Source organism: Anopheles arabiensis, chromosome 2 (genome assembly GCF_016920715.1).
Source record: "Anopheles arabiensis isolate DONGOLA chromosome 2, AaraD3, whole genome shotgun sequence".
Taxonomy (NCBI): Eukaryota; Metazoa; Arthropoda; class Insecta; order Diptera; family Culicidae; genus Anopheles; species Anopheles arabiensis.
In genome coordinates this window covers 85,493,673-85,521,509 of record NC_053517.1, presented here as the reverse complement: position 1 = coordinate 85,521,509, position 27,837 = coordinate 85,493,673, and the positions used below count along the sequence as shown (strand labels likewise).

The 27,837-nt window shown below is 43.8% G+C and overlaps 1 protein-coding gene across 3 annotated transcripts in view; it reads right to left on the bottom strand.

Annotated features, from left to right (window-relative positions):
- Positions 1–27,837, bottom strand: part of LOC120895746 (PE-PGRS family protein PE_PGRS16-like) — a 71,090-nt gene that overhangs the window by 3,421 nt on the left and 39,832 nt on the right. For all 3 annotated transcript variants that reach the window (XM_040299334.1, XM_040299333.1, XM_040299335.1), the window contains 2 exons: positions 20,606–20,974; positions 2,022–2,180 (listed from right to left, as the gene is read on the bottom strand). In XM_040299334.1, the coding sequence (XP_040155268.1) occupies positions 2,022–2,180; positions 20,606–20,690 (244 nt within the window). In that variant the 5' untranslated portion in view covers positions 20,691–20,974. The remainder of the gene's footprint in view (positions 1–2,021; positions 2,181–20,605; positions 20,975–27,837) is intronic.

Genomic DNA, 27,837 nt, shown 5'->3' with positions numbered 1-27,837 from the left:
GGTGTGTTTGTTAGTTGTTTTCTTATTTTTTCTCCCATGCTGGATGGTGTACGATTGATTACCGGTTACAACAGAGTTCCCGTGTGTGTGTGTATGTGCCTATTTAACGGGTTTGGTGTTAGACTTTAGTATTAACATTGGTTTGGTTTGCTTAGCACAAAGTAACGATTGCATTAAACAGTCACCTCTCATACCTCTCATACTCAATTGCTACGAATAAGTGTTTATACCTTTGCAGATTGAATTCGGGTGCACGTAGCTCAACGGTTGTTGTTGCTTAAGGGTGATGCAAGTGATGTAAAGAGGGTAAAGAACAATGTGTGTCCTGTGTGAGTCTGTGTGCGGTCTTGTTTATATCTTACAACGTCTAACGTAGATCGCTAACCCCCTTTCCAGCGGCACAGTAAAAGCGCTCCAGCTAAAAACAGCTCGTTCGTTGATTGCTAACACATAGTTTGGCCATTCTCTTCTACATTTCTTCCTCATCTTCACCAGTCAGCCGTTGAACACCATCACCCAAACAGTGTCTAACACCTGTAGGTCTATGTGTGTTTGTGTGTAACTATTTATTTTTATTTTTTTCTTCGTATTTTCCTCTTTTCTTTATCAATCTTTCATTCGTTTTGTTTTCCCTAGTGCGATAATTATTAGCTCTTTTAGTGTGTTTGTGTGTGAGTGTGTTTATGTGTGAGTGTGTTTGTTGTTTGTTTCACATTGCTTTTGTTTAAATGATTAGAACCAGTTTGTCGTTGTGTTAGAAAATGTACAAAAAATCCATTTACAATTGGAAAAAGTAGCCCACGTAATTCATTCTTTGTGTACTTGTTTTTCACCCACCCAATAAACATCACGGTTATTCACAAGATGAAGATATTAGTAAAGGTGATAAAGATCAAGAACAGACGAGGAAACACAACATGAAGGAACAGACCAGGATACTAAGAAGGACAAAACAACGGAATAGAGGGAGGGAGGAATGAGGGAATTATAAGGATCCGCTGGTACTACTACAGGAAAGGAATCGTAAGACAGGGACGGCGATGGACAGGAGGGTAAAAAGAGTGAACAGCAGTGGGCTGGGTGCCCGACTGCCTGCTCCATTGCGTGGCCGCTTTTCCGGCTGCTTGTTGTACAGGAACTGGTTCCACAGGCTCGGCTCGGTCGAGGTGGGGTTCGGGTTCGGGTTGTGCGGATAGAACGGATTGTGGGGCGACGCGCCAAAGTTGAACGGTGCCTGCGGTATGACTGGGGGCTGGTTGAGCGGTGGGTAGAGCGGCTGGAAGACGGCCGGACTGCCAGCGCCGGGCTGCTGCGGGTAGCTGCTGAAGAACGGCGAACGGGTCGTCTGCACGCTGCCAAAGATGTAGTTCGGGTCGATCGGCATGTTCGGGTAGTTCGGGTCCTTGCTGCCCACCACCTTGGTGTTTTCCGGTGCCGGATTTAGACTGAGCACGCCTGCAAAAAGGGTGGGTGGGTTTTGATAGAGGCTCGCGAAATGTTCACTGCGATTGCAATTGTGTAGAAGCGGGGAGGAATAGTGATAGCGGGAGGCAACGGGATTGGTATAATGCAAGTTGCCACTGTATGGTTTTGAGATGCATCCCAGAAACTCCCAACGAAACAAAGTTGCTGTTACAGACCATGCAGTATGTGGTTTACGCTCAAAACACAGAGAGTTTCCCTCAATTTTCCTCGTAATGTTCCATGCATTTTAGGAAAGAGACTACTCCCAACTATCCTTAAAAGCGAGAGTATCATCTGGAAAAGTAAAATCACCTATAAAAAAGCTTCCTGTTCTTTCGCTTGCTTGCCCGAAATAGTTTCTGTCTTGGTAAAAGGGAGAAAGAGAGACACACCACGAGCCTGTACAAACTCCAAAGAGCTGCCCTGCCCGCAGCGTTACACGTTACAAATGCGTAACGTTGCAAGATCACGGAAGCAAGTTCAAAATGTACTTAAAGGTAACTAACACTAAGGGAGGAGAAAAAGATGGAAGAGAATATATGGTTTGGAAAATTTACCGCTCGGGCCGGCACTGACGCTCGGATCCGTGTTCTTTTTGCAGGTCGGGTAACGGCCACAATCGTTACCCTCGCGTTGCCCGATCGAGCAGGATTCGTACGCCATCACGCACACCTGGCTAGACAGGCAACCGATATCGCCGCAGGTACGTCCATACTCTGTAATAAAAGCGGATCGCGGTCCGATCGCAGACAAAAGACGAAAACAATAAAACAAACGATGCAAAACAATTGAATAAGCAACTAAAGTGGGTAAATGCGTGTGTGTGTGTTGGTGAATTTAGTGTAATAGTTGGATGAGGAGCGTTTGTTAGTGTAAATTATAATAGGGAAGGGAAAGCATAGAACCACCTTGCAAATGAAAAAAAAAACATAACAAAACAAAACCAAAATTGACGCAACGCACCAACGACAATTCACGATATCGTCTGTTCGGTGTTCCTGCAGTTTTGTTGCAGTTTGGGGTTGACTTTTGCTAGTGTTGTATTTACGTTCCCACGCCACGCCAAGCGAATCATGTTGCAAATGTTGCTGCGTAACGGCATAAATATTCGCCCGATTTGCATAGGGCAAAAATAGGTTTATTATGTTAATGTGTGCAGGGTGGAGGGTGTCTTTTTTGTCGACCGATGCACTTTTGGGCCACTTTGCTCGGGCACTAGCCGTTGGCTACATTACTCCCGCACTTCGGGCAGCATAATGTTTTGGCTCATGAGTTGAAAACAGGGTTTGTTGTGTGGGTAAAAGAGGAAGGGACGGTTTTGCTATAAATAATGTTTTAAATCATGTTTGCAATCTGGAGGGCATGATGAATCGTCCAGTGGATTAATAAACTTAGGAGAGAGTGTGTATGTTAGTATTGAAGAGAAATGTATTTGTGAGTGCAGACTAATCCCATAACTTCGGTGTATATAACATGAAAGACGTAAAAGATGTAACATAAGCTAAGTGTTTAGAATTTAAAGGGTTTAAGTAACACACAGTGATGTTTTTTTAAGCTCAACCTTAAAATATTCAACTTTTAAAAGTTGATATTTTAAAACATCACTCAACAAAGCATCAGTGTAGCAAACACTCCACTTTATATGGATCGGTTGTGTATACATATTGAGCAACATCACCGGTGGTAAAAAAGCCTCCCCCATGAACAGTGTCAATTTATGCTAATGCATCAATAATTAATTGTCAATCATTATAATGATCCGCGTTGATACACTCGGCCAAACACACGAGCACACGCCGCCCGACCAGTGTACCGGTGTTCCGTTAATTATAAATGATAAACCCCTGACCCCGCTACTTGGTGTGCCGTGTTTTCACGCCTTTTTTTGGATGCATTTGGGATTGGCAGCAGCGGCGTAATTACCCACATAAAATGATCCACCAAACGAGAACGGGCTGTCCGTTACTGTCGCGGCGTGCACTATCAATCCGCTAACGTTGCAGTACCGATCGATGTACTAATTGATGTACATACATCGGTCCCCGGGTGTACTGTTACCTTCTTCTGACAGCAGCCCGAGTGAGTGGTTCTTTGAGTTGCAACTGGATCATCTGGTTGTTTGTGTGTCACGCGATTCTGGCTCTCGTTTGTCGTTGCTGAGCCGTTGCTTGATCAGCAGGAATTCGATTGCTGCTCCAATCGATTATGGGTAATTAGTAGAGGGATGCAAAAGGTGGGGTATGCAATTGCTGGTGGTTTGAGCATGAAGCGAGCATGCTCGAAACCTGTCAAACCACCGATGAGGATGAATTTTAATTCAATTACCCTCGTCCCCCATAGGGGGTAAGCAAATGTCCGTCCGTCAGTAGTAAAGCGGCGTATGACAGGGTGTGACGCAAAGCTGTACTGTACACCCCGCCCAAAAAACTACCGGGGAACCCGGGCTGCAGGACGACCTCAAAACGAAACACGACCTGCATTTCGTTCGGCCATTTTGGAAGTGGTTTGGTCTTTTAATCATACAACTTTCATCCTGCCTGCCTGCCGCTTTTCTGCTCATTCTCCCGGGGGATGCATCTTCGATGACACCGGACGAGCGGGCAGCAAAAGCAAGCAGGATTGTGCCAAAATGGTGTGCGGAAAACTGGAGCAACTGTGGAATTCATAACCGGCGGAATCGGTGACAGATTCATCCTAGGGAAAATGGCTATGCCGGCGAGGAGGCGGGTAGCACACACACACAAAAGCGGCCCCCTAACGGTTCGTAGTTTGTACGAGTAGAAACTGTTGGATGTGCGATGTGTTTCGCCCACTATTGGCGTGTGTTCCGGTTTTTGGGATTTTATTTCCCACCAACATATCGAGATGAAACATCCATCTTTCGGTAATCAATCAAACCGCTCCCCATAAATGCTGATGAATCACGAATTTGTATGGTACTACTACTATTGGTGGAAAAACTAAACACACACACAAAAAAGTTCCTCAATGGAGGGCTTTTTGGACGGAACATTCATGTACACAAACACACACACAAACACACCCAGACGAACCTAAATACGGTTTTCATTTGATGGGATGGGAGGTTTTCTTTTGTGGGTCAGCTGCGTCAAAAAGGGGAAGGGGTGTTTTGAAGCGAATGGACGAAACAAGGGCGGTTTTGTGGTGAAATCCTCTGTGTGAGATGAATAATGAGCAACTTGTCAGTGACATTTGTTTCGGCGTCAGACTGGAGTTGTTTGGCGCGAGAGTGGAAAATGGAAAAATACAATAATACACTAACACTCACACCAGGGGCGACCTCTTTCGGGTATTTCTTTAAACTACCTCGCGCCTGTTGTTAATTTACTGTTTTCCGTTTTATACAAAAGAAAACGTGATTTGTGTGCCGTACACTTCGATTTGTGGCTGTTTAAACATGCATTGACCCAGCCCTTTGCGTACCGAAACCTGCTGCACCTCTACGGGGCACGAAACAGGGTCACAGCACGCAGGAAAAAACACGTCCCACGATCAAAATCGAACAGCACGCTTATTGGTGTCTTCCGTCACTTCCAACGCTGTCGGGTGCACCGACCACCGACCGCACAAGGTGCGCCTTGAGTCAGCAGATTTGCATTGCACCGGGGGCAAAAGGGCACGAATTTAGAAATGTTCAACCCTGCAAATCTCCCTCTACAAGCGGCAAAAACCGGGAGAGGAAACGAACGGATGACGTGATTATGAAGCGGTGATGAACAATCCTTTCGCCCGCTCGTGCTTTGCCCGTCGGTGTGGGTCGGGCTTTTCGGTGCGCTCCTTCTTTTCGAATTCAAATTATAACTCAAACCCTGTCCGCAGTACGTGCCCTGCGTTACTAATCAACTGCGGAAAACGCTGAATCGAACGATGGCGCCTGAGGCTGGTGTTTCATGTTGTTTTGAGAAGGTCAGCGCTGAGCCGTTCTGGGCCTTCCCGGCCCGGAGGAGGAAGGACACAAAAACACATGTACACATCGGGTGGCTTGAGTTGAAATTGCAACGTGCCATCACGTACGGTAAGTACACAGAGGGAAGCATATTTTCTGCACCGGTGTGTCGTATTTACCGGTATTTCAGTATTTTGTACGGCAGAATTATGGCAATCACCCCCTTCATATCTCTCTAGAGCCATATGGGTGGGAAATGATTTTTACTAATTGCATTGGGAAGGCTTAGAATAAAATGTTTTACTTATGTTACTTATTTTACTTATTTTACTATTTTAATACAATTATTCAGTGTTGCTTGAAGCGTTTGAATACCCCAAGGCTCAATTAAAACGCAATTATTGAATGTTCTTGTTACCTAAAACAATTAAAAGTGACTTTGAATAGTTTATGACTTTTATCGCATATTAAGTGTTCGAAAGCTGCGCAAAACAAATGGCCAGTTAATTTGCTACGTCACGGGAAAGGACTTAGCTTTACAGCGCCATCTGTTGGCAAACCATATAAAACTCGTATCACAGCCGTCTTTATACAAGCATTAGTACAAAGTGCTAAACAAAATGCCCGCAATACACATTGTTGATTGAATGATGTACACATATAACCCATCCACAAAAAGGATTACATTCCCTCGCTGTGTGAAACGTGTGAAACAAAGCGACTAAAATACCGATTTCCAATCACCTCGCTTGTCTAGCGTGCGAATGAAAAAGGTCAATCCAACTGTTCGCAACGTTAGTTTGGGAAATTGTTGTTTGCCACCACCCTCGCTGGCCCCAACGAAAGGTCAGCAAAATGACCAGCGTAATCGATTGTAGAAAAAAAAGAACACCGAACGATCCTTTTTTCTGTACTTTGTTAGCACAAAACCTGTTCACCTTCTAGTGCGTGGTGTGGAACATTGTTCGGTTATTTGTTATGTTCGCTATCGTTTTCCACTATTGGGACGAAAATTATTATGTCCGTCTCGGAGTGCAGGTGAATACAGGTTAGTTTGGGAGGGGGTACATAAATACACCTTGTGATGAATATTTATTTTCGCCTCTCCGAGACAGCAAGGCAGGACTGAGTGATGCTGCGTCATCTGCCTGCGCCAAGAAGTTGATCAAGTGGGTTTTTTTCTTCTTCTTTTACCTCGCAAACACGAAAGTCACTTCACCTTGGACGGGGCAGCAGGTTGAAAGGTTGAGGGCGAAGGTTGGAAAGAGTCGCCCCAAGCTGAGATATAGTGAGCCACACCTGTAATCGATCAATTATAGACCTCCGAAGGAACGAAGTTAAAAGACGACCCGTTATAGCATATCCCTTAGCAGAAGGGTGGAGAAATAAATCGAGCGAAGCTTTTCAATTCAATTATGCTGAGCGCGTTCGAGATTGTGCCTGCCTCGTACCAGATTGGTGGTTAAAAATGGAAAGTAATTTAACGGAGCGTTATTTAATTTTGAAAGGGCCTGAAAGCCGGGTTTCAACCTGTTTTTAACCATCTTCGTCGTTGCGATCACTTACCGTGGGTGGGAGTGGGAGGTCAGGTGGGAGGAGCGATGAATTTATCGAAAACGGTTATTGCTTCATTCGTTAAGCCGTAAGTGCTGTTTGGCAGTAGAGTACCCGATAACTTCATTCCCGATCGTCGCACGCAATCGAACCGACTGGCTATGCTGTGCTGTGTTGTGCACGCTACAAGAATGGTGCCCCCGTTTCGATATGTGTTCCTGCCATCGTCCATTTGCCAAACGGTGGTACTTTAGACGTTTAGTGCAGCTGTATCAAAACAGCTAGTCGAAGAGGCCGTTTTCTCTACTACCTACCCGAGGTACAAGCTAACAAAACAAATCGTGTCCTAACGGTGGGAGACCTCCCTCTCATCCCCTTGGTGCCGGGGTTTTTCGAGTGCCGCGGCACAATCCACTCCAACCACGCTCGAGTGTGTTCGAGATTATGATTGCCTTATTATTATTAGCTTGCATTAGCATATCAATTTGTGGGTCGTTCGTCCTCGTGCCAGGCCCGTTCATCGACTGTGTGCGTCTATTGGCCGCACAGACACACAGAAAAGGATCCTGCGGGAGTGCATTCATCGTCACCGGTAGAGAAATAGCTCACCCAGTTGTGGAGGGTTGGTGGGGCGGTTAAGTGGGCCAACGTGAAGAAGCGAGCAGGAGGAAAATGGAATTTTTCCAAATATTCTCATCCCTGTGAGTGTCTGAAAGCCACCGCCGTGTTAAAGCCTTGCCCGGTGGAGGGATGTTTGCGGGAGGAAACGTAGAATATCCGATTAAGCAATGGCATTCCGGGAATGTTTGACTAGAACCACTCAGGCATCTTCTAAGTTTCTCCAACTGGTTGGAAAAGGGGTAAAACCACACATACGTAGACATAAAGCATGCGGGTTTTGTTCGAACAAACAGAAGGCGATAAAGGAATTAAAGGTGGAGATTGTTTGAGATTGGACACACGGCTCAAAAGCAAGTGAAAAATGGATAAGAAGAAACGAAAGAGCAACAATGCAAAGACTTTAAAGAGAGAAAGAGAGAGTTGGCGAAGAAAAAACAATCAAAACATCCCGGCTCGGGCTAGGAATCCGGCACGGATTTCTTGGCATGGAGAGTTTACCATAAGCTGGGGCACTTTCTTCAAGAGACTCTTCTTGTGGATGAATAAATTTTAATATCCTGCAGGTGTTTCGGTTCACAGGATACTCTCTCCGTCGATGAAAGGTGAAAGAGAGGAAGAGGCCGAAATAATTAAAAAGTTAATCGCTACACTGAATGAGAGTGATGGGGGACGAAGTGAAATTTAACTTAATTTTTCTTTAGATTTTCTTGCAGTCTAGAAATCAGTATCACGAAAATACAAAAAAACAGTGCAATGGCATCGTTTAAATGTCTTGATTTGCTGTAGAGAACCAACGCCATCAAACACAAAAGCCACCACAAACCGCTAAATCATTGAACTTACGGAGCACAAGAATACTAAAGCAAGAGCAGAACATAGAAAAGGAACGGGTAAATCGTTTGAGTGGTTGAGCAACAACATGCTCATGGTTTCGTTTAGCCATCGGGCACAACATTAACTCCACGCGGCACGTGAAAACAACACACAGGGCACACACAGGGCACACACGCACAGAGGGAGAGAGCGATGTATAATCGTGTTTCTGTTTTGTCGTTAATTGACTGTATCAATCAAAATCACACTTTCGCTCGTGCCTGAGGCAAACGTTTAGTATCAGCCCGGGAGATGGATGGCATTCTTTGCACTGGCATTCAGATGGCATTCGGTAGCAGGAAGTGGATTTATATCGTTTGTAAGCTTTACCGCACATCGTTCTTGGGAGGAAAGCAAGCGCATTGGAAGGGAAAGTTGGCGAGGAATTTTAAAGATTGTTGTATTTTCTATGTACTTAAGCATATTTCCGAAATATCAAACATTTTTTGGAACTTTAATAACAATTTGTAAATTACAATAATGTTCCTCTTCCTCTGCAGTGTCGTGCCGAACCAACGGAACTCCAACGTTACGAAAATAGTTGAGCTATAAATTCCAAAACTCAATAGCAATTAGAATTTAGTGTGCAAAGTTTCACCACACGGGGAGCCCAGCACCCTATTAATGGCAACACGGGACGAACTCCCCCGGACCCGACTGCATACCATTATGCACTTTTTCCTTGTCCATACTGCCTCGTTAGTTTGGCGAAGCAAATTTGAAACAAATTAACCCTAATGATTATGCATGCCGGAACCAAACCGTTCCGTTTCGGTGGCTACAGTAGCTTGCAATAAACAGCCCTCGCACACACACACATACACACATGCATGTTAATGCCATCCGGTAGCACTCCACCACTGACATTTGGAGGAGAGTGCAACTTTTTGTTAATAACACCAAACAAAACCATGAAAAAAGGAAGCAAAGTTGGAAATAAACGAAATAAATAAAGGCGCAAGTGCTAATCGTCTACAAGTACGAGCTCCAGTACGCATCGCACATGCAAAGGCGCTTGTACTATGAACACTCAAAGCTAACCTAGCAAACTGGATAAGAAAAATCAAACACAAACTTTCGAGAAAAGACGTTGCAAAAGAGTTGAGAGCTCAATCGCCACGGCACGTTGGTTGGCACGGGAAAAAGAAAACGATGCGAGACAAAAGTCTCTGCGTGGCTTGTCGCCGCGAGAAAGTTCTACTGGCGATAGCGATAGCCTACATTCAGGGGCTACCCTTTTTAGAAGCAGGCGGGAAACCTTTAGCCGCATCGCATCGCAGTAGCATATGATATTGTGCTCAAGGGCAATGTGTGTGATGGAACAACTTCCAGCGCCGCGGTATACGTGTGCCAATAGACTGTGGCTGCAGGACTGTTGTTTGTGACCGGTGTGCGCACTGGTGTGTTTTCTTGTGGCAGCTGCGCTGCTGAACGACGTGACCTGGGCCCGCGCTCGGGGCACTGGAGACATTGTGGAAGTTTTGCGTAAGTGTTTTAGATGCTTGCTTAAGGTGAGTGGCTGTGTGTGTGTGGTAGTTTGAAAAGTGAAGGCTAAACTTGTGCTGTCGCACGCTCATCTTGGTTATTGTACAATTAAACAGTGAGCGGAAGTGTAGCAGCCGTTAAGACACAGAATTATGTTTCCCAAAGAGTTTATTAGTTTAGCTTAAATTATTCTTGAACAAACATATGGTTTTGAGAGTTCCTAAAAGATGGCGCCACTGGTTTCACCTTACCGTTGTTTTGTGCTTAAAGAACGTCTCTTTTGCAATTTTCCTAATGACTTCCCATTTTTTATTTCAATAAAAAAAACAAACATTCACGGTTCTCACGTATCACTACCGCCTTCATTAGTGGCGCGTGTTTTTATTTCTGTTCCGTCCACAATTGGACATGGGGGTTTTCTCGAACCAGCCCCATACCCTAACCGACGTTTTAAGAGCTGGCGGTCATTTTAAAAGCTGAAACTACATCAGATAAACTAACCGACCACCGGCAGGGCGGCAGGATATTATGGAACCGGGAAAGAGTGGTTTCCGTGTCACTGGACGGCTTTCGCTCGATGTCTGCGACACGCGACATTAGGAAGCTTCAGCGAAGTACTTTAAAAAAACGAACCCATAATGAAGCCCACAGACATATGCTAGTGGCAAAACGGAAAGGCCGAGGATGATGGGAAAAGGCCTATGGTGATGGTGAGGAAAGGAAAAACAAATTTAATCTCCAAATAACACACTCGCTCACTAAAGGCCACGAAAAGCTAATGTGGTGGCGTAGCGTGGCGGCCAGCTACTACCATTCCAGTTCCAGTCCACTCTAGGACTTAATGGGGGATTTTCGGTCGCATAATAATGACCCACGCTTCCACTTTTGAATCTAGCATTGCACGCTAGCAGCAGCAGCAAAACGGTCAGTTTGCCAGTGTGCCGTACCGTGAATGACGTTTCGAGATCGCCAGATAGAGAAGAGGTGTACACAGTCAGATTAAGGAATAGCGGGCAGCATGAAGAAGCAGCGTGAAGAGAAAGGAAGCAATATTTTATAATTGTACCAACACACACACACAAATACGCGCGAGTGGCCGTAGTACGTGGTCTTATCTAAATTGAAATCTCCCAAACCGGTGGCTTTTTGATGGTGGCAAGCATGCATATGCTTGGTGAAGGATCTACATAGGCAAAAAGACACGAAACACGGAAAAGTTTCAACAAAACCCACCCCAAAAAAACATCAACTTCAAGGAAAAGCTAGACTAATGGGGCCGGACTACAACAGCCACAGAGCATGGCAAGAACGGCTTGCTGGCCGGAAGAGGACGAGCCACAACACCGGAGGATAATTCGATAGTTTGGAGGTTATGTAAAAGATCCTAGATAGATGATGGTTTAGCTTTTTATCCGTAGTACGTGCAGGCTGGTCCGTAGTACGCTCAATTTGGGGGATCTTCCCTCAACACCGGTTTTTTGGGACTGCAACACAAGGGCTTCGAAGTAGTAGCACCAGCACCAGCAGCAGCACTAGCAACAACACGACAGCAGAGTGATGCAGCCCACATCTAGCACAACATGCACGAACGTAGTAATAATGATCCATCCGTTGCAGAGGAATAAGCCCATCAAGGATGGGGGTAAAATTGGTCCATCCCACCACCTTTCTTGCCCACCCGTCACCGCCCGATCTGCTCGCGTACACGGTCGGAGTGGTGCGCAAGGTACAAAACGATGGATTTGCAGGGATGGATATATAAGAAGCTACCAAGCAGCACATAACCATAATCTGCGAGAAAAGCTTCTGATGGTTCTACCGCATCAATCTACCCGGAGGGTGTCCGTGCAGTTACCGTGCGCTCGGTACCGTGCCGGCAGAGTGTTCGGTAATGGGATGTTGGCGCTACGGGGATGTGGGCCACACACCCGAGCGTAAGACGCAACTTGAAGCGTTGGTCGGTGGTTTAAGCCAAACGAGAAATATGGAACGATCCAGATAGAGGGTAACCGATAAATCTCGTGTTTCGTCGTGCAGAGTCAGTACACTTGGTTGGAGTAAAAAAGCGGCCGTTCCCGAGCGTCAATTTGTGTATGCCAAAATAAATTGGGTAGCATGTGAAGTAAGTGTTAGTCAAAAAAAAAACGCTGAGTAGATCGAGTGTGTTTGTGTGTGATGAATATAAACAAAACTAAAGGGATTAAGTATGTTACGTTACAGGGTTTTCCAGAGGTTCTCATAGTTGTCGGACACTTTCTTGACCCTTTCTTATTGGAAGTGAACTTCATATGATGGATATTGGACTCTATGGCAACCTTTTTGGAAAGGCTCCTATGAAATTCCTATTAGATTTGTCCAACTATAGATTTGTCCAACTGTGCTATAGAGTCCAATTCCCATAACATTAAGTTCATTTCGAGTAAGAAAGACTCTATAAAGTGTTCCACAGCTATGAGAACTCCTGGAAAACCCTGTAAGGACATTTTTTGCCGCTAGATGGAGCTTGATTACTATTTTACTCTCTAAGGGTGTAGTAGTGAAAAATGAATAATATAAGGGGCACATTGTCGAGCATTTAGCTCTAGTTACACAGTGTATTTTTCTCTTCAAACTGTAATGCTCCAATACGGCAAAAGTGGCAAATTCTGAAAGACCAACTTGCTACAAAAAAAAAACTTTAGTTGCATCAGTGCTTTTTAAAATGGAATCAAAATACGAACACATTTCCTGGTTCAAGCACGTGAAACAGGGCGAAAGTTATCCTTACCAAAACGGACCAACTAGGCTTAGTTACATTTTTCCCAAAAACTCTTCTGTCTGCACCCGAGGGCGAAGCAGAAGTTTGACAGAAACTCGTCCTCACGTTCCACTAACTAGTTGTTTGAATTCGTTTAACACTCGTCGTCACTCTAGCCTGTGTGCATTCTACCGGGAATGAGCATGTAATGTGCCAGTGTCAGTGAAGGTGCACAGCACCACATGACGGGCGCGTTGGGAGGTATTCTCTCCCAGGTTCTGCCTACGTGGACTGACCGGAAATGGTGCCAATAAAGCGCGTCCCCGAAACAATCGTATCACACGTACCGGTGCATCGGTAAAAGCGCTGACACAACGGCACACCGCTCGAAGGGGGAAGGTAGAATCCCCGGTTTTGCAGCATTTTATATTGCAAGCGAAAAGTGCACTAAAAGTGAGGAGCGTAAAATGAGGTGAAAAGCCCCTTCTACCATTACACCACAACCACTTTTGGTGGGTGAAAAAAACGGTTCCACCAGTTCGTAGCGGCAAACTTTCGTGGCATGGCAAAAAACTAACCCACTGAGCGCTCGATCCCGAGTGTGTGTGTGCGCGTGTGTTTGAAAGTGAACAAGCGCAACTGGGTGGAAAATGGTCGCCAAGGATAAAGAACCAAGGAGGAGGAGGAGGAGAAGGCTGGGAATGGGACAAAAAGTAGAAAGCCCAAAATGCACGTGAGAAAGATAACCGTGTGACTGAGCAATACACACACATACATACAAAGATAAGCAAAAATTTAAATTTACGTACATTAAACATATTTTCCAGCCGAGCGAAAATGAGCTAAGGAAGGGAAGGCGCATGGCGCTAGGGCATTAGATATGATGTGCAGAACCATCTGTTAGCTTCACCGGAAGAGGGATTGTGGTGTATGCTTTTCTTACACATAGTGTGCCACTTTTTGATGCTTTTCTTTTTGTTTTCCCACACAGACTGTTACGTAGAAGAGAATTTTTCATTTATTAAAATTTTTACATATGTTTTTTCAAACAACAACACTTACTGAATGGATTAAAGTGAGTAATTCAATTTTATTATATTATTTTACTACGTTATAAAATATATAAAAAGCCTTGAAGTACAACTGCTTATCCCCTAATATGCAAAATAGAGCCCTTTGTCTCGTACAGTCTCGGGTTAAGCAAATACAGCACAGATAACGCAGCAAAAACACGCCTTATGTGCTCGAGTCATAACTTCGAGTCATTCGATACAAATTGCAACCACAAACGAGCGGTACGTTTTTCAGCCCTACAAACGCATTCGCTCTGGGGAGACAACAAAAAAAGTCCCATAGAACGGTTTGTTTTCCACTTTCGCACGCTGGCACACTGGCACTGCTTCGTCAAATCGATTTAAGATTGCACGAACGATCTTGAGACGCGATGGCACGGCTCTTGGTACTACTACTGTGCGGGTATAGTGTATTATCTCGCACGGCGCAAACGGTTGGCGCAGAGTGAACGAGCGCACCGAACCTACACTATCACTGCAGCAGCCGAGGAGAAGGGATTTATACCGTGTAGAGGGGAAGGCGTAAAGGGAGTGTGTAAAACGTGCTCCAATTTCTTGTTGCAATCGGGCATTGTTTTGTCGTGTAAAAATGGCATCTTTTCGGCTGGAACAACGGGGAAAGAATGGGAGTTTTTAAAGGGGAACACTTTCCATTCACGGTCACGTTTTTGCGTTTGGATGGAACCAGCGTGCAGCGTAGTTATCGAGCTTGTTGGACGGACGGTTGGTGCTTCATCCTGAGGTGATGGGCTGATTGCAGCTTGCTTTGCGAAAAAAACCGTCCATTTGCCGGTCACGTCCTGCAGCAGCAATGTGCAATCAATGGCGGGAAATTAATCCGATTGGGGAATGGCGTTTTTTATTTATAAATTAAAATAAGTAAGGTTCTACTTATTAATGAAATTCCTTTTCGAAACAAAAAACTCTACAGCAATATATGTGCAAAAAAGCCGTGTATGAAATTTTGAACAGCAATTTCGTGTGCTTCACCATATTCGCAATACTTATCCCACACAGGGGGGCTTACCCACAGAAACACACAAAAATGCACCCAACGGTGAAAAAACCCCATTTCCCACTCATTCTATATTAATTGCACTTGCCGGGAGCAGCGTGTGTGTGTGTACGCTCTTATGGACAGGAAATGAATCGGTAAGGTGCGAGAAACGTGCGCGAAACAGCAACGTCCTTCTTTCAATCAGGCAGGCAGGTAAGCGCGTGATACGCCAAAATTAATTATATGCATGTACAGAGTTTGTTTTCCCATCGTGCTTTCGCTCTTTTTGTTTGTTTTCTTTTCTGTTTACGTCAACGTCGCTTGTGCGTCCTTTGAGGTTTAATTGTGTACTCGTAGTGATGCTGGTGGTGCTGGTGCTGTTTGTTTGTTTGCATATCGTTGGAGGTGAAGCTTTAATTTAAAATTTTACGCACTGTAGGTCATGTAGGGTGGATGTTGAAATTGTACACTGTTTAAATATTTGATGACGCGTAATGAAAGAGATTTTTTTTTAAATCAGTGATTGCTGAAACTGAATGCTCATTTTAAAATTTACAACAAAAAAATGCTCATAAGCATGTACGCCTTTTCGTGACGAGTAATTCCAATGAGTTGGGAATAGTTCCAACTTAAGCTTCAGTCTTCATCAGACCATCAAGCTAGCTTACGCTCAAGGTTTGTGCCATCATGTTGGTGAATGTTTGCATATCATCAGGCAGGATTAAATCCCTTTATCCGAGATGCTTTGGTTTAATTTAACATCTTGCACCAATTATCCCACAACAGCAAAGGGGGAGAGCATAATCAAGGAGAAGTGTGCAGACAACAACAACAAAAAAACTGTCCCCGATATCACCACACAACCAGGCTGCAGACTTTGCTTCTTACGACAAGCATCGATTTAATGTTCCGAATGTGTGTATGTGTGTGTTTGGGCGACTCTGCAGCAGTGTTAATGGAATAGATAATTTTCATGCTTTCGCAACCGTTTGGGTCTACGTCCTGGCCGAGAGTAGATTACAAACACCCGACACGTCGAAGAAAATTTAAACCGATACTGTGCTCCGTCCTATCTCCAGGTCCATTTGCTACTTATAACCCCCCCTACCAAATCCCCAGCCACTTTTCTGGCCACTCAATACCGTAGCCAAATGGGCATGGGGATCTTTATTCAAGCTTACGGCAGCACTTTCCATTAAACGATGTGAACTAACTAGCAGCAGCAGTAGCAGCAGGAAATGGGAAATAGCATGGACGTTGTTGTCAACGGACGTTTCTATCGGTTGGTTGTTGTTTGCGAGAAATACAAACAGAAGTAGGCTGACTTTTGTAAAGCCATGGTACGGGGGTTTTAGGTGGGTACATGGAAGGTAGAATTGTTTGGCTCAAAGCTGATTTTGTACTTCCGTATTATCCACTTTAGTGCAAATCTTTTAAATTGCTGTGGGAAGGTATTGATGAAGCAAGGTGATGCTTTATCGTGTTGCTGCATGCACACCGTTATATTTCTGAAGCGATCAAAGTAATCTACGGCTGCGATAAACTTTGACGCTTTTGCGAGGAGTGCGCCATCTAGCGGAATAAGCATGTGTCATTGCTTGTTTACTAGCGTAATTACTAAGACACGCATTGTGAATGGTTAGAAAAATAACTTTAAATTGCATTCGATCGTATTGCGTTTGATTGCAAGGAGTAAAACAAAAGATTTAACCTCAATTGTAGTGTGAGAACTTAGCCACAGTACTGCACGGGATAAAGAGTACAATACACTGTGTACATATTCCACCACAAAGCTACTGCTGTCGCAATTCTCATAGATTAACCCATGCCCGCCGCACCCCAATCTAACCGTTTGTGCGTTTCCTTATTGTTACTGGCAGCGTCGATGTTGTGGTTCTTTCTTCACTGCTTGCTGTTGTGCCTTTGGTCCATTTTCGAACTCAACTCCAATCCAAATCCACTCCGATCGTGCTTCAAAGCATTTCCGACAGAAACGAACAGAGCTCGTCCAATAAGTCGTCACCAGTACACCACACAAGCGAGCGTACTGGTACGACCGTGGCACAAACAGATGTCATGTCAAAAGCCATAACCATAAATTATCACTTGTCCACGCCATTGGGGTACACATTTCGGGTTGGGCTTTTCAGGGCCCCTGAAGGCATCCTCCCCCTCTCCCTGTGTACGCAAAGACAGTGACACTGGATGTGTGTGTATGAATGGCAAAGGGTGGCATGGTGGAGAGGAAGAAAATGTATGCCATTATATCTCCATACTTAATTATACAGAGCTTGCCTGGGGCACCAATTCTACTCCTTTTTTCGTTCGCTTTTCCGAATGCTTTTCAGAGGATCCGTTTGGTGCTGGTTTTTTTTTCGAACGAATCTGTATGTTTGTATGTCTCTGTTGGTTTGTGGACTGAAACCGGATCCTGGCCCGGGAAGCCAAATTCTCCGCCTCCGAATCCAAATAGAGAGAAAATGAAACAAAAAAACCCATCTCAATTTTCCAACCCTTTGCGTCATCTAACGCCCCCCCGGTCGGTTGGTTGGTGAGGAAAATTCGACAAAAATTACGCTCAACACAACACCACACACATTTGTGCAGCTTCACCCAGCCAGGCAAATAATAGGAAGCAGTCCCATTGAATCTTAAACGGTTCGTTACGATCCGAGGGGTTTGTGGGCGATGGGTCTGCGGGTGGAAGCGTGAAAGGCTTCCCATCCGCGCCCTTGGCCTGCCAGCATCTACGGATTTGTACGCGGCGAATAGACCCGCCGCCGGCCGGCTGGTGGAATTTGGATTGCCATTGCTGCACAATGTTGTCCTGTTGCATGTATGGATGTGCATACAAATTTTGGCCAGACAGCATGAGGGGTTTGGGGATGGTTTGGAATACGGCTGTCAGACTGGTGTAAGCGTTTCCTTCCCCTCCGTGATCGCTTTACTATTCACATTCCTTTTTATGCCCCTTCTGGCTGCCATATCAATATCGTTGTATGGCTGTTCTAGATGAACAATGAACAGGCCAAAAAAAAGCGAAAAAGCGAACATGTCAAGACCGAATCTGTGTGGTACGGGACCAATACAACAGTAACCGTTTGTCAGCGAACGCTTTTGCTTTGCTCAACCAACCTAACGGCTCAACGGCATGATACCGCAGAATGATTGTTCGTCAGTAGTTGCTTTTTGCATTACATTAACCAAAAGGAAAACGGGGTGAAATCCTTCTTATCCACTGGTTTTGGCTTTTTGCGGGCGCGTTCCATTTGTGCTTGACCGTGGAAAATGGGTTAGTAAAGGCGTGTAGTAAAGGCGCTCTGTCTGGGACGCAGCAGACGGTTGAGATGGTTGGTGTTGGATGGCGGAGTGGACGGAAAATGTTCAAAATGTTTGCATGTGAGATGGGTTTTCGGTATGCTGTCAAATATTTTGGAGAGCTGTGTATCCACGGGACCACACAGAAACTAATTGACAGTGGAATAATTACGGAGATAACTGTATTAGCGATGCGGTGGAAGTGGTTTGTTGGTTACAGCTTGTGTTTAGCTATGTTACACATAATTATTCATTTCATGTCGGTGAAATTCAATCCGTTTTTAAGATGTTTTTAAGTGCAATGAGAAGAATCATTAAATAATTTCAAAATAATACAACCAGGTTAATATTCGTACCATTGTCAATCGAATTTTAACGCATTTTGTGTCAACCATTCGCCACTTATTCTTAGCACAACATCTATGGTTTTCTATTAATGTTTCCCAGCTTTCAGGTGAATGTCTTTAAAGGTGATGTTAGCTAGATTATGCTTCATTCGATCAGAACAGAGAGAATGTCTGAAAACAACAATGTCTGAGTTGAACAACGCGAGATTTTTGAACTACTAAGTACGTCTTTAAAGCTGCTGTTGAGACGTTGTCAACAGCACTCTTTCTTTCGCTCGGAATATGCATATTAAATAAAAACACAAGCGCCACCTTTGCCACGATCGAGAATTTTCGTGTAATCGAGGATCGTTGGCTCGATCGGGATCGGGACGGCTATCCACACGAAACCACTACAATGTTGTCCTCTATCGGGATTCACTGGAAGCCTGTGCTGGGCAAGCGGATCGATCGAATATTTACTAACAGGTACTGCATGGTCAGCTGTTCACAAATAAACGAACGAACGGCATTGTTCGTCTATCGGCCTCCGTTTCTCACCTCTTGGCAAATTCCATATTGCTATTAATTTATTGGAAACGATTTGCTGAGATGCTTCAAGTGGCTTATGTTTTTGTTAAAGGATCTTCATTGTGGTTAGTTGCCATTCCCAAATTGATGTGGCTCCTCGTCTTCTTAATGAATATAACCACTTTTAAATCCTGACCGTTTGGTGAGCCAAATATGCCCGCCATACAAACATGCCCGCCATGGGCTCAAGTCACGTCTGGATCGTCCCCGGTATCTATTATTTCGCCTTCGTGTGGTACCTAATAAATTTCGAAAGCCTGCAGAGTAGTGTTCGAAGATTCAGGATTCGGAAGATTCAAAGATTCAATCCCTAGAAAGATTCGATCGGATCTGATTCCGTTTGTAGGATTTGACTCCTTAAAAGTTTCCTTTGCGATTGAGATTTGATTGCGATTCGATTGGGATTGTGATTTGATTGCGATTCAATTGGGATTCAAAGATTCCAATCCCATCCAGGAAAGATTTGAATCCCTTCTGAGATTCATTTTTCCCATCACTACTGCATAGGCCGACATGACTATGATGACTTTCATTAAATTCGATTACTTTTTGGTAGAAGTGTTCTACATATTGTCAATTCTTGGAGCTTACAACAACAGATTTGTGTGCACTGTAGCGAAATGAGTTATGAACCACTGAAATCCGTATGCTGACACTACAAAAAATAAAAGTGTTGCCTGATTAAACAAACATTTTAGAAACAACTAGCGACATTTGACATTAAAACGCAGTACGCAAACGAGTCTAAAACATAATAGCAATTATGTATAATAATGATAACAATTATAAATTTCCATCATCATTTCCCCCCCTACCTTATCCCGATGGGACACAGAAAGGCAGACAGGTATCACGAAATTCGTTACCGGTTCGCCGTTACATTGCAGCCAATAAAACAAGTTAAACTTCGCCACAAACTTTCCCTCCTTCATATCAAACAAGTCCATGACTCGAGGGGGGTTGTGTAGGCGGGGTAAATGGTAAATGATTTTTAGCTTTGGTGTAAAGAGAAAAAAAACCCGCCGTGGGCCACCCGCCGACCAGAAAATGGATCAAACTGTGAGGTTGATTGGCTTTCCAACCTGGAAATGGTTCAACCCCGTGCGTGTGTGTGTGTGTGTTTGTGTGTCTGTCGGTGGGGATGTTTGGATGGGGATGGGTATGGAAAGTTTCTCTCTTACTTCCACTCCGGCTTCCCTTCCCAGTTGCAACCCAGTTCCATCCACACGGAAACCTCATTTCATGGATCATTAGAAGGCAATAAATAAAAGTGGCAAATTTCTGTCAACCTTTCGTGTGCGAGTAAGGAGGAAGGATTCTACGTGAAGTAAACCGTGTTACAAAGTAAGCTACCCGACGCCCCAAATATTTGTCCGATTCCTCACGAACGGTATTGGGCGGGTAAAATGTTGTCATGTTTCCCTAGACATGGAACGGTGTGATAGTGTTTGTTTGCTAGTGGGGAGGTGGTAGTTGTTAGAATGTACTTTCTTCTGCTATATTTTATTGAATTGTGTCACCCCTCCTCTCCCGCACAGGATGGATGGAGTTTGGATTTGGAAGTTTGAAAGCAAAAACCGGGTGTGGGAAATGCTGTATTTGTCTGTGTCTTAGTGGACAGAAAAACACCCCCTCCCTCCCCAGTTCACAAATACTCACTTGTGTAGGGCAGCGGTAGGGCTAGTGTGAAGAGCAGCTGAAATATTAACCCACAGTAAAGGGTTTTTATCCGAGAGAGTTCCATCGTGCGGTCCGGAACTCGGTTCAGCACCTCCCGCAATGGAGCTGTGCCGCCTGGCTGTGTGGATAAGTTTCAATTGATGGCGTGCGGAAGTCGCAGTGGAAGATTTGATTGACGCTGCTGCTACTTTTGCCCTTGCCGGAGCGGAGGTTCCGGTGTAATAACGAAATCGACAGTCCGTGGACCGGAAGACGCACCCGTACACCGCCCTGCCGGGATGCTACGATCCGTGACGGAAACTCTTGCCCTTCCGCTTTGCTACAGCTAGCTCGCACGGGAGTGAAGCTCTGTAAAAAGAAGACAAAATAAGAGTACATGAGAAACGGTGATAAAGGATGAGGAAGAAACATTTGAAGAAGAAGAAACAAAAAAAAAACACAACACACACAACAACACATTACAACGGAACGACTTCACCGGAGCTGCCAGAGCAGGCAGAGGAAGCAGAGATAGTAATAAAATATAATTAATTAAATTACAGCGGAAATCCTGCTACGTTTTTATGGCAACGACGAGCGAATGATCGACCCTGTTGTGCTGGGTGGTGGTGGTGGCGAACGCATAAATCGTGCAGCAGAGCGCGTCCACGAAACGATGGTGCGTCAAAGACTGGTATGTGTAGCAAAAGTGGCACAGATTTCGTGCGGCACGTATTTTCAACAAGTTGATACAAGTTGAGTTGTTTCTATATATTTTTTCCCCTACTCTTTTTGGAGTAAAACAGAGGATTTGGAGGGTTTTTTTTCACGATATTGATCGCACTTTGCGCACGAGACAATATTGGACGACAAAGCAATTCGGAATGATTTACGAAACCATTTACCACACTGCGGCAGATGATGTATGGAGAAAAGTTTAGAGGTTGTGTGTGTGTGTTTGTATGCCGGAATAGCTTTGCTGGGTTATTATTTGGTTCAACAATTATGAAAGCGGTACAGACGGTATGATTTAATGTTCTTTTCCAAGGATTTCTTTGCCACTTTTAATGCTTATTTTGTAGGCATTTTTTCTCTCCAAAAATTTTATTCAAAATGTTTGAATTAAGATTCTAATAAATGAATTTATCTGTTAAATTATCATACATCAAGTCAGAAACAAATGGCTCTCAAATTATTCCTTCAATTATCGCGAAAAAGCAGACGACCGGTTGTAAAACAGAAGTAAATTCAAAATAAAATGTAATTGAAGGCAATTTGAAAGCAAAACACAGAGAGAGAGAGAGATAGAGATAGAAAGAAAGAGGGGAAATGCCCGCAGCGAAGTGACAGTTCACTTCCTCCGTCAGCAATCTTCTTTTTTATACCTCTGACCGTCATACGAAATCGTCAAAGCAACCAACGGCCTTTTTTGCCTTTTGTTTCGTTCAATATTTATCTTTCGACCCGACAATTTCGGTTCGACGCCTGGGGACGTAATAACTGCAAAACCGGGCAAAATGAGCATTTATGTGTACACAACAGTAGCACACAGATAAAAAGCACACATACACACAAAAGGGAAGCAAAAACGTTCCTAAACGAAGAAGTGACAAAATTACGACGTTAGCACTGTTTTTTGTGCTCTTGTGTGCTTCGTTTACCATTTTTCTCCTGCAGCGATTTTGATGGATAATAAAACGATGGTGAGCGGTCGGTGTTGTTATTACCCACAACCGCGGGTGGTAAAAGAAGCACAGCAATTGCATAAAATTATTGTAATGGTTTGTGTTTTATTGCGTACTAATTGAACGATTGACAGATTAGTAATTTTAGGGAATGGTTGAATAAATGCATACCAATGATCATAAATTTGGCTTAGGAGATTTTCTCGTTTGTGTGTGTGTGTGTGTGTGTGTGTGTGTGTGTGTGTGTGTGTGTAAATCCTTATCCGCGACTAAACAAGTCATGCAAAACCGTTCCCTTCGCTGAACTACTAATAATGAAGCTCGCGCTAATGTGCATGTAGTTTGCTTTCGGTGGATTATGTTTACGATAGAATTACGTCCCACACCCCGCTGCCCATAGCCCAAATCAAATGGTTGTTTCGTGAAAAAAAAAACACACACACACAACAACATCAGACCACCAAAATCGATAAAATTATGGCAGCGGCTAAATGGAGGCGCGCCCTATCATTCGCTTGTCACGTTTCGTTGCGCCAGTAAACCGAGATTGATGAGTGGGGATGGGCTTGGGGTGGGCCCTGTTCGATGGAATCGATCGTGGTGGTCGGGAGGGTGAACATAATTGATATTTGATAAGAAATAATTTGTATCATCGCTTCGTTCGTTCTGGCGATGGAGGCAAAATCAGTGGTTAAGACGAAGCGTGGAAAATATTCCTCAGTGTGTTAGTGTAAGTGAAGATAAGTAATGTAGCTTGGATACGTGATTTCATTAGAGAAATTTAATGAAAAAAGTATATACAATGATTGAATTGCATGTTTTTTGCCCATAAATTCTGTGGACAATCACAACATTGCATTGCATTTTTGGGGAATTTTCCTCCGGGTTGAAAGATTACATTCCACGTCTTTTTTAGTGCTTCCGGTAGTAATATCTGCTCGCATCGCTAAAATACCAATCGATGAGATCGAACGTTCTTCCTTACTTGGTCCGTTCGCGTACGACGTATCGGTTCCGCGTTTGTTCTTCCTGCCCAATGGAAGCGCCTGGTCGTTGTCTCCACCGAAGATGTGGCTGCGTACGTGAGGGGCGAAATTGTCAAAAAAGGGTAGCCTTCTGCGTTCACCCCAACCCGTTGCTATGCGATGTGGTGAGCATGTTATGAGCCCCTTTTTGCTGTTCTTTTCGTTCAACATTAAATAAGATTTCTACCGGCGCGTTCTACCCACGTAAGAAACACAAAGGAAAATCACCCCTCCAGAAACGCATGTGTGCTCGCTTGCGTCGTGACAAGCGTGGAATTGATTTTCCTTTGAAGCGATGAGCGACCGACATTTGGAAGCTTAATGACCGGAATTTGCTCCAGCTCGCAGTCCCATGTCCCGATTGGTCGTGATTTATGCTACAGCCGACCGGAAATTGGTGGTAATATTTTTCCGTCCGACTTGCAGGACGGGGTTCCGATCGTACTATCGCCCCCCCCCCCCTCTACAATGGGAAAATAGAGGGGAAGCGAGTGCGAGGTCATGCTTTGGGAGGTCTTGTTACGATGATGAATGGATGTCGGGGCTAATATGCCTAGCACGAACGTTGCGTGCCGTCAGCTGAAGCGCCTATTGATAAGCTGTTTTATGGGGTCAATAAATTGATAAGGAATTTTATTAAGCACCCGAAACGGTCTGCTTGCATGTCTATTCGTCGTGGCTGTTTAATGGCAGAAGCATGTATGCAGGTCGCAACAAATGAGAGTTGCGTCTCGTTCATGGAGCGAGTAATTAATGTACGCAATCAATACGCCAGAAAGGAATACATTTAGATAAAAAAACTAAATCCTTTTACCAAGCTATGGAAACTGTTTTTGTAAATCATATTTTTCTTTATGCTTTTGTTATGCACATTCTGCATTATCATCCCGTAGATGTAAAAGACGGCATAAATTATGCTCAAAGGAATAAAACAACGAAGCCACCATGTACCGAAAATATAATCATATGCTTAACAGCTACAAGAACGCTGCTGAAAGCAAGGAAGAACACACACAAAATACACACATTAATTCCGTAGCAAAAACACCCGAAACACAAGTTTCCATAATTTTGAAAGGAAAAGCAGCAAGGGAAACACTTTCCCGACCGGAAGTGCACTCTAGCGTAGCAGTTGCAAGTGCAACAGTGCTGCTGTTGCTGCTGCTGCTGCTGCTTCGGTTGCAGTGTTGGGTTCTTTGTTACATTAAGCTTGTACAAGAATTCGGTACGAAAAGTGAAGAAAAAAATACGACCCAAGTCTGCTGAACCACAATACTAGGGTAGATAGGGAGGATTGAAATGAACAAAAAAGAACGAAAAAGGGCACACACAAAAAAACACAGCATAAAACACACAGCAGCACACAAAGCCAACATCTTGATAGCTTTTGTAAAATTTTGCTCGTACCGGAAGGATGTTGGGAAATACATGGACTTTTGTGTTATGTTTTTTTTTTATACATTCACTTTTAACTGCAGGAAGCTGGAGCTGCTTTTTATTTTGCACAGCAAAAAGGGATAGAGATAGAGCAGTGATGAAAAGCAATATTACAAAGCGCTCGTTTGATGCTGTTGAATTTACGGAGGGAAATGGAGAGTGCTCAATTTAGAAGGCTGCTTGAACGCGCTGTGTGCGTCTTTCTACCCTCTGAGTGATAGAAAAGCAAGGTTTTGTTAAGAGTTTTGTCCCCCCCACCCATGTGCTGCCCGACTGGAGTGACTCTTCGCTCGAGGATGTTTTGAAGAATTGTTGTCAGGTTGTTCATCTGAACGCCTGCAAATTGTTGAAAGGAGGAGGAGTAGTAATTTTTAATGCAATTGTTTTTTCTTTGTGCCTCAAGCACAGTGTAATTGATTAAGCAGCCTTCATAAACAGGTGCACGTGATTCAAGTTACTTTCAATTGAATTGTTAAGAATTTTTTATTTAAAAAATCTCTCTTTTTTTCTTCTAATTGCAATTTGATTATTTATGCCAAATCACGACCAGCACGTTTCGGTAGCGTTTTATTGGAGCTCCAGTGAAGCGCTAAACAAACACACCAGTTACTGCAATCAAGCGATGATTGTTTCTGGAACCCAATTATTGTAAATCTTTCATTCTTACTGCTATAGCCATTCGAGCAAAAACAACCATCATCACGCCAAAGGTAACAGTTTAGCCAACGGAGGTCGTTTCGATTCAATTGAACGGTAAAATTGTAAATCGTATCAGAAATCCAGCCTGCAACATGGAATGATCGATGGGGAATGATCTCAGATGCTGAGCAGGTTTGGCAGCACAAATACAAAAAATCACAGCCTACCACTTGCGGCTGGAAGGTTTTTTTTTTGCTGTTGGTTGGTGCGACCCAAATAACGAATGGAGACGCCTGGTGGCGGGTGAATGGCACGTTGACAAATGGTGACAGAAGGTGGAGTTGAGGCGTCCCAGCTGCGTCGATTACACAGCACGTGCGGGATGTGAGGTTGATAAATTGGAAAATTATGCTTCCGTCCAGTTCGTTTTGCCGTTTTTGCTTGGTTCACGCCACTATAGCAAACAGGGCTTTTTTTCTGGGCATTCTGGCACGATTGTGTAATTAGTGATGGAATGAACTTTCGGTTGCAAAATGGTGGGAAAATTGGCCATGCTATATTATGTAAAAAAAGAAGAGTAAAATGTGCGTTTTTTTCATTTAAAAACTTTTACAAAAATGACAATGAAATATTTATTTTTTATAATCATTTTTTACAAAAATAGTAAAGTCAATATAAATATCATTATCTTCTCGGAAAATGGTTATTTACGCTAGCTGCCCCTTTCTGTTGTTAATAATAATTTATCACTCAGGGCTTGGTTTCCCTTTTTACATTCTCCCTTTTATCCTTTCGCCACCACCGACGGATTACGCGCAGCGCGCTCATTGATACTGATTAATTAATCAAAAGTTCACCACTGGAAGCGGCCGGTCACAAAAAACACCACACCAAATGAAACTATATCTTTCCCGTTATGGGAAAACAAACGCTGCTCTACGAAACACAACAAAAAGAAGGGAAAAGTGTGAGGTAAAAAAAAACAAAAAAAAGCACGCAAAACTATCGCCCAGTTTATTTATTTCCCTGCTGTCAAACGTCAAGTGACACTTCTTCCGGTCTGTCACCCCTTTGCAGTGGTGTTTTTTTTTTGTAAGCCTCACTCTCATAGTAGGCAGGGAGCAGTGAGTGGTTACGGGTAGTGCTTCTTTTCCGTTTCCATTCGCATCACGCTAGTCCTGCGGCTCATTGTTTGCGATTTCCACGATAGTTTTTAGCTTCACTGTGTGCTGCCCCGCTTTTCCATCAATGACAATTGTGTCCTACCACTTGGTTCAACCTTCCCCTTCCCCTCGTAGGACATCGCTTTTTTCATGGTGACACAAATCGTGTGCGGTGCATTGTACTCTCGGGTCGTGTATCCTTAATCCACACGCCGGAACGCCAAGCGGATGCTCTCTTGGTTGGGGTTTTGCTATTATTTTCCGCTACCTTTGTACAGAGCAAACCCAAATAGAGTGGGACAGGAAATTGGGTTGGAAAATCGAATCCTTCATAAAAGCTTTGCACAACAAAAACGATAAAAAAACACCCCGAATTGTGGTATCATGGTGACATCGTGCGACAATCAATGGGCGTGCAAAATCCGTGGAGTTGGATGCCGGTTTTTTTTTTCTATTTTTTAGTTTGAGCACAAAACCCTTCGAGCGATGTAGCGCACTAAAAAATGTATAAATTAAGCTTCACACCAGTGTTGGAGTGTCTAGCGAATTGCTTTTGTCTAGCGTCATGGCATCTTGCTTTAGTTTTGCTTTTGTTTTGCCAAAATATAAATGCCATTAGTTTTCTGTCCATCACAACTTCGAAGCTGGGCTCGAAACAATAGCGACAATGTGGGTTTTGTTTGCAGACACACAGACACACATACACACAATTGTTCGCACCCGGAAGCAGCTCCGGGAAAAATAGGAAAAACACAAATGAGCGATGAGAAATTTAATGGCGTACGAAGGATTGTGTTTTATTGTTTTCATTCCGCGGGGAACGTGGGGAAGTGGCTCTTTGTTTTGTCTTTTAAATCGTGGAGGTATTTTTATGGGCTAATATTTGTGTCCAAACTGGCGCTGGTAGTGTTCGTGAGACCATCTTTTTAATTAGTGCAGCAGCGAAATTACGAAATTATCATTTTACGCTTCATTTAAAATCTTATGGTCCAATGCAATGACAAGCATTTTAAAATGGGTTTGAATAGTAATAAAATGTACATAAATTATTATTATAAATTTGAGTGCTTTAGCGTGAAAAGCGTCACAAAGAAAGGACGCTGTAAGTGTTAAACTTGAGTGTTTAAAGTTTTTGCTTCTCATCCCAACCGTTGGCAATGCTTAAGATGCCAACTTTTGCCATTTTTGTCAGTATAATAAAAACAGAAACTATTAAAACACTCCCCCCCCCCTCCCCTCTCAGGGGCGGCTAAATGAAGATAGATTCTACAGGCACCTACAGT